At 34.2% G+C, this 11,463-nt stretch overlaps 1 protein-coding gene across 1 annotated transcript; it reads right to left on the bottom strand.

The window, feature by feature from the left end:
• Positions 1-9,831: 9,831 nt before the first annotated feature.
• LOC133179289 (THAP domain-containing protein 2-like) lies at positions 9,832-11,007 on the bottom strand. Its single transcript, XM_061314076.1, has 3 exons — positions 10,816-11,007; positions 10,337-10,528; positions 9,832-9,900 (listed from the first exon to the last, which is right to left on the bottom strand). The coding sequence occupies exons 1-3, from the start codon at positions 11,005-11,007 to the stop codon at positions 9,832-9,834; spliced, it is 453 nt and encodes a 150-aa protein (XP_061170060.1).
• Positions 11,008-11,463: the final 456 nt, after the last annotated feature.

Below are 11,463 nucleotides of genomic sequence, written 5' to 3'. Positions count from 1 at the left end.
ATCAAATTAAATAAAAGTGCATCAATGATAAGATTACTTGACATTTCATTCATGAATTTGGGTCAACCCATGTACCCTCCTAGAATTAGGAATGAAAATCATTCAAAGAGATGGACCATTAAACTATTTGTATATATTCACATTTTTTTTATGTCAAACTAAAGTATTAGACTAGTTTTCATATAAGAACAAACAAGGGTCTGGGAAGGGGAAGGGGCAAGGGGAAGGAGTTATCTCTTTACGTCTTTATTGTTGAAAACTCCTAAATTGAATGTTAACCTCAAATCCGACTTGTACGTCTTCATTATTTTTAAGTGCTGGTGTCTCCATATGAGTGAAAAATTCCTGAGAGGGACATTTAACAACAAACAAACATTAATGACTTAAAAAACACAATATACATGCACATGTTTATTAGTCAACGGATATACTTCTGGTCATATATCTCTAGTTCTCCCTTGAATCAGAAATGATGATATAAATATTTCAAGAATGATTAAGAGTTGAAAAGGTTGTGCATTTTAAAATTGACTAAGCTCTGTGGTTGAATTAGCTATAACAGTTTAGCTTATTTTGCTACTCAAAGCACCTTGATTAACTATTTTTAATCATACTGTTTTCTGAAATGTAAGTTTTTTCAACATGGATAAAAGTCATACCTTTTCAGCTTCTGAAAACAATGCATGAAAAAAACTCCTTTTCAAATACTGTAACTCTCCAAGTACTTGTGATCATCAGTTTTTAGCTCACTTGCGTTTTTCTGGTTTTCTGATCATATTTTGTTTGTCATCCATTTCTCCGCCTGTAAACTTTTCACATTTTTGTCTTCTTCACTAGAACCGCTGGGCCAATTTCAACCAACCCTGCCACAAAGCGTCTTCGGGTAAAGGGGATTCAAGTTTGTTCAAGTGAAGGGTCAGACCTCTTTCAAGGGGGGATAATCAAGAATTAGTGAAAATTTGGTGGTATCATTTTAAACAAGTCTTATCAAGAACCACTGACTGGGCCCAAAAAGTTGAAACTTTCTTTACATAGACTTAGTGTAGCTTCAAGTTTGTTAAAATTATGACCCACTGGGGTAGGGTGGGGCCAAATATGGGGATCAAATGATTTACATAGAAAAATGCATGGGATTTTTTCCATAATAAATCTTCTTCTCATGAACAGCAAGGGTATTAATGTCATCCGTTTTCGCAAAAGAGACCTAGGGGACATTTAATCTCATTTGTCTGTCAGTCTGTCCGTCTGTCACAATAAATTTAACCTTGGTCATAACTTCTGAATAATAAGAGATAGGGCTTTCATATTTCACATGTACATTACCTACAAGAACTTTCTAAACATACTATGAATTTTGAACTCATGACCTTGAAGTTTGACCTACTTTTCAAAAAATTCAACATTATTTTAAATTGATCATTTTGAAAGAGAAAAGATAGGGCATTCATATTATACATGTATATTTAATACCTGTAACAAGACCTTTCTAAATATATCATGACTTTTGACTCTGTGACATTGACCTTGAAGTTTAACCTACTTTTCAAAAATGTTATATTTCCTTATAACTTTTGATTGAGAAGAGATAGGACTTTCATATTTGACATGTACATTACCTGTAACAAGATGTTTCCAAGCATGCTATGATTTTTTTACCTCTTGACCTTGATTTTTTACCTAATTTTCAAAAATTTTAACTTTGGTGATTACTTTTGAATGACATATGATAGGGTGTGCATATTTGAAACAATCTATACTTATAAACTAATAAATTTTGCAAATAAACTCCGAAAGGGGTGCACCAGAGTTCTTAATTACTCCTCTAACAATACAATATATACAAGATGATGTCCGTAAACTATATTTAGATTTCACTCCCATTGTAAGTATCGTACATTAAATTGAAAGTCTACTTTCATTTTCTATAAACAGCCATGAAATAGCAAAAACGTGAGTACGGTGGCGTTTCCGGTTGGCGGATCTAAGTTACTGGCAATTTTTAATGAAACTGACAACAAGCAATCATTTATTTATTTCATAAAACGTCATTACTGAATTATTCAATCAAAACTTGATTTAAATGATATAAAAGAAATAAGTTGTGAAAACCAATTAAAAAGGGAAATGTGCAAATTATTTTCGAAATTCGCCGATCTTAATATTGACGGAAGCTTCTAGAACATCATATAGCATCGAGCCCGATGTTAAAAAGAAAAACGAGGAGATTACAGCTGCATGAACATAAAAAAAAGCTTTTGTGTGAATGGTCATTCAAATAATGGTAAATCATTGATAACACTATAAGTTGTGAATATATTTATATATCGAAAGACTATTACATATATGTAGTAGGTTTTCCTAATAAATTTATCGGTAAAATTTGTATATATTTCTTACTGAGAGCATCGTGGCAACGAACCCGTGGCAACGAACCCGAAATACAAGTTGTACTTCGTAATAAACTTGCTTACATGAAAAGAGAAAATTGATAAATAAGATATTGTTCAAATACAATTGAAGCTGTAAATTTTTGTGCTTTAATTAATACATTTCAGGGTTTTTTTCTGAATACAGTCTTTTATCAAGTGCTCGGCCTATTCATAGGGAGTTAAAACTATTTTTTCCACAGGTACCTGGGTCTTGGTTTATAAATGTGTATGTACCTTATTGATATGTAAAGTAAAGAAAGTAAAGTACAGTTTTTACATATCAATAAGGCACATACATATTTATAAACCAAGACCCAAGTACCTAAATAAACCATTTATGATAATTTTATCGAACTTCATATGCTAATAGTAAATACATACTGATATATAACTTTTTCAACTGCATCAGCATTTTGACCTCAACCTTTCCTTTGACCTTGACCTCTCCTTTCTCAAATAAGTGTTAAGCTCAATTTTAAATAAATCATTCAAGATATTTTTATCAAACCTAATATGCTGATATGTATTAGTGAGAGCTATTCAACTGCATCAAAAACTTTTCACCTTGCACTTTCCTGTGACCTTGACCTCCCCTCTCTTTAATTTGTATTTTGCTTAGTTTTAAAGAAACAATCTAAGATATTTTTATGTTAGCATGCACTTAAACATAATTTTGTGAGAATTTATCATCTATATCCATTTTTTTTTTAGATTTTAGTTTCAGTTTTAAAGAAACTGTTGAAGATATTCTCATCAAACTTCATACACTCATACAAATTTTCATGTTGCATTAGTAATATACATTCGGCGGGGCATTTATGTCCTATGGACATATTTCTAGTTTTCAAATCATGACCTACGAGGATAAGGTCAGGCCACAACAAGGGATCAAAGTTTTATATAGGAATAAAAGGAAAAAAAATCTTCAAAATTCTTCTTTTTAAGAACAACAAAAGCATGATTAATATGGAAACATTCCCAAGAAAAGTAGATTCAAGTTTGTACAAATCATGACCCCATGGGTTAGGGAGGGGCCATTTTTTTTTCCTGCCCCTATTTGCTATCCACATGGAAATGCAAATTTTAAAACCATTTTACATATCCACAGGACAAAATCAATCATCTTCCAAATGATCATGATTTACGGCTAGTGCATAAAATATAAGGGAAGTTCTAGGAACTAGGGTGTTTAAACATGTTAAATATTTTTTTTAAATTTGACCCCCAGGGGAAAAATAAAAATTCCGAAACCTTACTGCACATCTATAGGACACCACCAACCATCTCCCAAAAGATGATTAGACTACTGTGTAAAATGTAAGAGGAGTTCTGGGAACCAGGGGCTTTCTTCATAAAAAACGTAATTTTTCGACCCCCATTTGACCCCCAGGGTGAAAATGAAAATTCCAAAACCTTACTGCACATCTACAGGATACCACCAACCATCTCCCAAAAGATGATTAGGCTACTGTATAAAATGTAAGAGGAGTTCTGGGAACTAGGGGCTTTTTGCAAACAAAAAAAAACATCTTTTTTCGACCCCCATTTGACCCCTAGGGTGAAAATGAAAATTCCGAAACCTTACTGCACATCTACAGGACACAACCAACCATCTCCCAAAAGATGATTAGGCTACTGTGTAAAATGTAAGAGGAGTTCTGGGAACCAGGGGCTTTTTGCATAAAAAACGTCATTTTTCGACCCCCAGGGTGAAAATGAAAAATCCGAAACCTTACTGCACATCTACATGTACATGACACCACCAACCATCTCCCAAAAGATGATTAGGCTACTGTGTAAAATGTAGGAGGAGTCCAGGGAACCATGGGCTTTTTGCATAAAAAACGTCATTTTTCGACCCCCATTTGACCCCCAGGGTGAACATGAAAATTCCGAAACCTTACTGCACATCTACATGACACCACCAACCACCTCCCAAAAGATGATTAGGCTACTGTGTAAAATGTAAGAGGAGTTTGAGAAAGAAGAGTGTGACAGACGGACGGACGGACAGACATGAGTAACAACAATATACCCGAACTTTCTTTAGAAAGTGGGGGTATAATCAAAGTTTTCAAAGTTATCACTATAGTAAATCAAAGTGTCAAAGTTATCACTATAGTAAACTATAGTATTTTTTGTTAGGGTAGTGGGGGTTTCTACCTTATTTCTTTTTTTTTATTTCAATGCATGTGACTAAGTTAATTTTATGTTAGTAACATACCCTTGACCTTATGACCTCAATACGATAAGGGGGCATCTATGGAGGATTATGCACCAGTGTATACTTTGTACTTTGTACCAATCACAAAGGATTCTCAAAATCAGGTCCGTAACAACGTTTTTCAAAGTTGGAGGTCAGCCTCCGAACAAAGGTTGACAAGTAAAAAATAAAATAAAACTAGTAAGCTGTCTAAGCTCTAAAATCCTAGTTCGGGGGATGGGGTGGAGTTTCGGGGCTTTTCTCTAACTTTTTGGCACATTTTTTTTTTTTTCAAATACTGGAATTTGCTTTTTTTTCACCATACAGCAACAAAAAAGGGGGAAAAGCATCCAAATTTTGACCATTTATTTAGGGCCTAAAATATTGAAAGACAACAGTTCTTATCTCAGTGTTGTCTGGCACTTGAACTTCGGTTTTTTGTTGTCAAAATCAATAGGAGTCGTGCAAGCATTTAATATAGTGTATCAAAAAACTTTGGTCTTCTGGCTGATTAACATGTGCAACACTTTACAAAGGGGGCATAACTAGGAATACTCATATTATAATAACAGGTCTAAGTCATGCTTTAATTCAAATTCGTGTTTGGTATATTTCAAGAACATAGGTAGTCTTGGAAGCCTTACACATAGCGGGTACCGCTAAATCATATTTGGTTCCGATAACTCATATCATGGTGCTTTTCCATCCCTAACCTTTGAATTAATGAAGAAACGAGAACCTTCATTGTGACAAAGTCTTTTATAATATTTCATGGTCATAATGACATAAATGAAGTACATTACAATTGCTTGGTAACTTTGTTTCAGTGGATCTTTGACGCTACCAGTTAGTTTTGTGTGACGAAATTACGCCAAACTCACAAAATAAAAGTTCTATAGACGAGTCTTAAAATTATCTAATAAATATTCATGACGTATGCGAAAACAAGGCTAAACTAGGCAAGCTGCAATGGCGGCCTCCAGTAGCAGTGTAAACAGCGTGCGAGATTTAACAATATTGCCGCACATTACATTTGCTTACGTCGAAAAATATATTAAATCTGCATCAGTTTCATCTGGACCTCAACAAATGTCCAAAGGATTCAAATACTACTCGGAACAATACGTGCATTCTATGCGTGGTAAGTTCAACAGTTCAATATATACTCCGAAGTTTTGTGAACAGTAAAATCATTGCCCTGAAATTACATTTATCTTTAACATTTTAATGATAATAAGTGCCCCTTATAAACAAATGTATATATATGTGTTCACTAATAGATTTTCACATTAACAAGTTAAATATGTCATATTGTAGTGCTTTGCATGACACAGGTGTTTGAGTAATCCAAGATTCCTCTGACTCTAACCCCTGCTTTTATATTTTGACATGTGCAGGGGACACATGTCACAGTGTGCACATGTCAAAATATAAAAGCAGGGGTTAGAGTCAGAGGAATCTCGGATTAGTGTTTGAGGACACAGGGGAAGGGGGGAGTAAACATTTTTATAAAAAAAGAAAAAAGGATTGTTGTAAGTAATTTTTCATATTGATGATATCAGAAGATAAATTATGAGAAAGTAGAAAAAGGCCCACAGGTCTGTAAGGGGGAAAGGGGAGATCCTGTCCTGAATTAAGCACATATAGTTTGGTTCGATGAACTAGCAAATTTTTTTATTGATTTTTATTTTATTTTTTATTTTCTATCATTTTTTTTATTTTATTTGCAGTTTATGCAGACACAGTTGGTAGCTTTGTCCAAGCAAAATGTTACAGGTCCCAGAAAAAAAGTGAAAGTCCACATGATGTAAAAGTTATGTTCCAGGACAGTGATATAGTAGAGGCCAGTTGCTCTTGTGTCATAGGGAAAAGCGGGAACTGTGGGCATGTCACGGCACTCTTGTATCAAATCGCAAACTACAAACAGTTAGATATAAAGTACATTCCAGTCGATATTGCGAAAACTTCACTACCTCAAACCTGGCACGTTCCAAGGGGAGAAAAGCTGCGCGGGGATAAAGTAGACAACATCGTGGTGCAAGGTTATGACCGCTCTAATCCATACCGTACAACAAAAGGAATCAAGTCAACGTTGTACAATCCCTTATCATCAGCTGATGACACTTTTGATGCACAGTCATTTACAGACACCACTAAGGGATCTCAACTCCTTTTTAGCACTTTGAATATAAGCATGAAAAGTGAATCACAACATTTTGTTCAAACTGACTTTGGTAAATTTCCAAGAGGATCTGTTCTGAGTTATCAACGTAAATTGTCCACAGACTATGTCATTAATTTGTATGATAGTAATGACTTTCCAAATTTACCACTAAAAAATGTGATGGAAAACCACATTCCTTTTGTGTTAAATGACCAACAGTTAAAGAAATTTGAATCGCTTAAAATAACAGAGAAAGAAAGTTTAGAAATTGAACAGAGTACAAGGGACCAATCCAGGGATCCAAAGTGGCATAAACTGCGGCAATCAAGGATCACAGCATCTTCAGCAGGGGAAATCGCAAAGAGACGAGCAGGTATTTTTAGAAATTAGGCACTTCTAATTCTTATCTTAATTACAATATCTTTGAATCAATCCCTTTCATATATGGAACACCTATATAAGATTTACTGAACTGTTACTATTAATTAAATAATATGGATTTGTGCACATGAGAAAATGTCTTTTAAAGAAGTAGTGTACATTATAAAGAAAAAATAAGTTCAAATGATTTCTTAAATTTTAAATTCATATTACTTTTGAAACATTTTTGTACTACAGTATGTAAATCGGCAGTCTATTTAAAATTATTTGATTTTTATTTCTTGAAGATGGAAGTAAGCTTGCAGAAAGGCTGATGACAGTTCGTCATGTACAAACAGCAGCAATGAAACGAGGCTTAGAATTTGAAAGCACTGCTGCACAAAAATATAGCAAGGTACACTGTATATGAAAGTTATTTAATTAAGAAATAAAGTCCGTGTTATTGTTAATGTTGCAGGATAACCTCCGAGGTCGAGAAATGTCTGAAATATAAAAGCTGAGGCGTTAGCCGAGGCTTTTATATTTCAGACAACATTTCGAGACCGAGGAGGTTATCCTGCATCATTCACAACAACAAGGACTTTATTTCTATTCTACTAACAGCTCTATAACACGGCTGATCATTTTCTCTATAGAGAAACGAATTAGGTCACCATGTCGAAATTTTGCTGTTCCATTTAACACCAGAGTCAATATGTTTGTTTACTTGTGTATCGATTGCATAAAATGCAGGCGGTTTCAACTTTCGTTGGATTAAAAATATCCTTTAATTATTTATAAATTTGTTTGTAACATATATCGAATAATCTTTATGAATGTAAAATGACAAAATCATTTGTCTATTTCATCTGTAAAATCACGGAGTGTAAATGTTGTGGGGAGGTCCATGGAACAGCCCAACTTGGCTATAAAAGGGATATTTATCAGCTGTTTCAGGCAATACACACTATTTAGACTGCGTAAGACGACACATCGATATGGTCTAAATAAGTATTAGATTTTACATTGAAATATTTGTTTCAACTGTACAGGTTTGACGTGTTTCTGATCTGATAATTTTTTGATGACGTTCGTATTTATTGGAGAATAATGTCCGCGGCATTTCTTTGATCTCGTCAATAACTGTGGTAGAATAATTATTAATGAACTACAAAAAGCTTTTATCATATTATATCATATATGTATAACATTTGCTGGAAGTTGAAATGTAGTTACATTGGAAGGAGAGAATTGTAATCTTGTTAATTTTTTTTAATATAGGTTATGGATGATGGTGTCAATTTGTATCCATCTGGTGTGATCATTAGTCCCTATTGTCACTGGATGGCAGCAACCCCGGATAGAAAGGTGTACTGCCCATCAAGGAATCCACCATATGGTCTGCTAGAAATCAAGTGCCCAAGCTGTGAAGCCCTGAGTGATGTGAAATGTCTTAAGCGAACAGATGATGCTTTACATTTAAAAAAGAATGACAATTATTATTACCAACTTCAAATGCAGATGGCTGTTACAGGGGTAGAATGGTGTGACTTTTTCATTTGGCTAGATAATGAATTTCACTTAGAAACAATTTATTTTGATGGGGAATTTTGGAACATGGCCAAGGACAAGCTTGATATGTTTTATTTTAATTATTTTTTATGATCATTTACTTGTAAAAACAAATTAAAATGAAAAACATGAAAAGTGATCAATTTTTATGTTTTATTAATGGTCTTCTGAACAAGGATAAAATGTTAGCAACTGTCCACAACTGATTAATAGACCCTGCAATAGATAATGGCACTACTGATTGCAAAAGCTTGTACTCTTTAACACGCTTAATATGTCTCTCCACATGTATCCTTAAAGAAGCAATTTTCTGGTTTTCTTGAATTTCAGATGAAGTAAATTGTCCATCTGAACACAAAAAATGGGGTGTACTTATTTGAATGCCTCTATCTTGTAGTATTTTGTTCAATACAAAACCTTTGTCGGCCATTACTTCATCACCACATTCTAAAAGATCTATAAGTCCACAGGATTTAGTGATTTCAACATCAGACATACAGCCTGTATATAAAGACGAAATAAATGTAACTGCACCATGGGGGGCTATTCCAACAAGGCCCTTCCAGGTGTTGTGACTTTTATAACTTGAAAAAGTTTTTGAAGCTAAAGCAAGAGATGATGGCTTTTCAGTAAAAATCTCCGTACAATCTATTATAATTCGAGTTCTTGGGTAAAGGACTTGAAAATCTTGTGGCATATTCTGCACAATTTGCTCTCGGGTGGGCCATATGTTTATACTTCCTAAAATGAAATATAAGTAATTTGTCCATGTTAAGATTTTTCTGCTCACAGTAGATTTGTGAATATTGAATCTGACAGAAAGGTCCTCGGTTAAAAAGCCACATCAAAGGCGACAGAGAAACATAAAAAGTTCATCTACAAGAATCATTGATTTTGGTCTTCCTCTCAAACTAAGATCATCAGATGTATTGTAATACACAGTTTTCATTTTTTGAACAGTAGGTTTAATTGCATTGTAAAATGCTATGTAAACAGAGTATGTAGGAAAACCAGTGTAAAATTCAATCATATCATCATCATAAGAAAATCTGTTGACACCAAATTTTTCCATTAAAAGCATTTCATTCAGTTTATGAATTTCATCATTCTTTTTCTGTATTATTTCCTGAAGTTCTTCCACTTTTAACTTGCATCCTGCATGGTTGTCCATTCTGAAAAATAAAATACACTCTCAATACATAATTTTAAAACTATCCAAAGAAAACTAAATACCACACAAAACAGTTCGTAAAATATTTTGGCAGTTCTACCAGCATACCTTGGCCTTACCATGGCATTGAGCCCAAGGAAGTTTGGTTACACCCAAAATTGTTCAAAAAATTGTTCAATGTATTAATTGAATTTCATTTTACTTAATGTATTTTTACGTACAAAGTAGGTCAGGTATATTAACTATTATTTAGAACTAATGAGTACATTTGCATGTGTAAATTAACTGCATAAAATGGAGATCAATAATTTTATATAAAAGAACCTACACGTTGCCATCATGATCACTGACACCGTCACAATGTTGACTATGGGTATCTGTGGAGTCTGTTTCATGATTCTCTGGTTCTGTTCTCTCAAGCTGGTCAACTAGATTACTTGGAAGTTCTCTGAGAATTTCCTACTTTGAGGTAAGTGGTGACGTTCTCTAGGAGGTTTTCTAGGAGGTGCATTCTGGGTCCACGGAAATACAGATGGGACAGCATCAGCTTTCAGACACTTTCTTACTAAAGTGGATCTAAAGTTCGATTCATTAAAATGCCTCGAACAAACGACAGTGTTATTTCCTATCTGAAAAATAAATTGCAAATTTACTGCTAATTAAAAAAAAATCTTAACATGATGTCAGAAAATGTTCAGATGTTACGCACAAGTCACGTAATGAATAGCGAGGAAATTCGAAACACATTGATGTGCGTCCATAATCTGATAATTAAGCATTAGATATGCAGTATCTAACCTGCACATTAACTGCCAAGGATGCATTGTTCGTGAAAATTATGAAGGCATACAATTTTAATCGATCTCTTATTAAGCTTGTTAAGTATGTGTACGTAGGTCAGTATAATTTTGCCTACCTTGAACTGGGGTCCTTCGTCGCGTCGTATAGCAACGAGCCATTTCTTCCGCATCTCTAGCTTCTTAGGAATATGATGAAAACTGAGATCATGGTGAATTCTAGCATTCCCATTACATAAAGGCACGCAACAATATTCGTCTCGTTTAGAAATTGTTAATTCACATGTTGGAGTGTTTTCGTTTGACTCCATGTTGATGCTGACGCTGACCTAGCTTAGCCTCGTTTTCAATAGCTTGACCTCAGGTCAATGAATATATGAATAATTTTCGAGAACAGTCTATAATCTTTTCAACACTGAGTTCAGTCCAGACAGTTCACGGTGAGGCATTACCTCAATAAAATGGGTCGAATCAAATGCTTTGTTTTGTTTTGTAAAAAGGGTCAATATACAAGAAAAAGAGCTCAACTTACCTCCGAAGCGAATGCAAAAGTCCCTCCAACGCATATCCAGAAGACCCGATAACGAAATCCTTTTCATATCATTTGGATATGAGTTAAAGCGATTGGTGGCCGTGCTATAAATGGCGCAGTGCTCCTGTGGTCTAAAATAAAAAAAAATATTTTAAGCTGAAACACTATACTTTTACTTAAACTGGTACATACATGTATCAATAAAGACCTTACATTTCGAATGTATCACAGGCAC

The sequence above is a fragment of the Saccostrea echinata genome, unplaced genomic scaffold (assembly GCF_033153115.1).
Source record: "Saccostrea echinata isolate AGI-Se365-2 ecotype Australia unplaced genomic scaffold, CSIRO_AGI_Sech_v1 ptg000004l, whole genome shotgun sequence".
Lineage (NCBI taxonomy): Eukaryota > Metazoa > Mollusca > Bivalvia > Ostreida > Ostreidae > Saccostrea > Saccostrea echinata.
The sequence above is the reverse complement of the archived record's forward strand: the minus strand, read 5'-3'. Positions and strand labels throughout refer to the sequence as shown.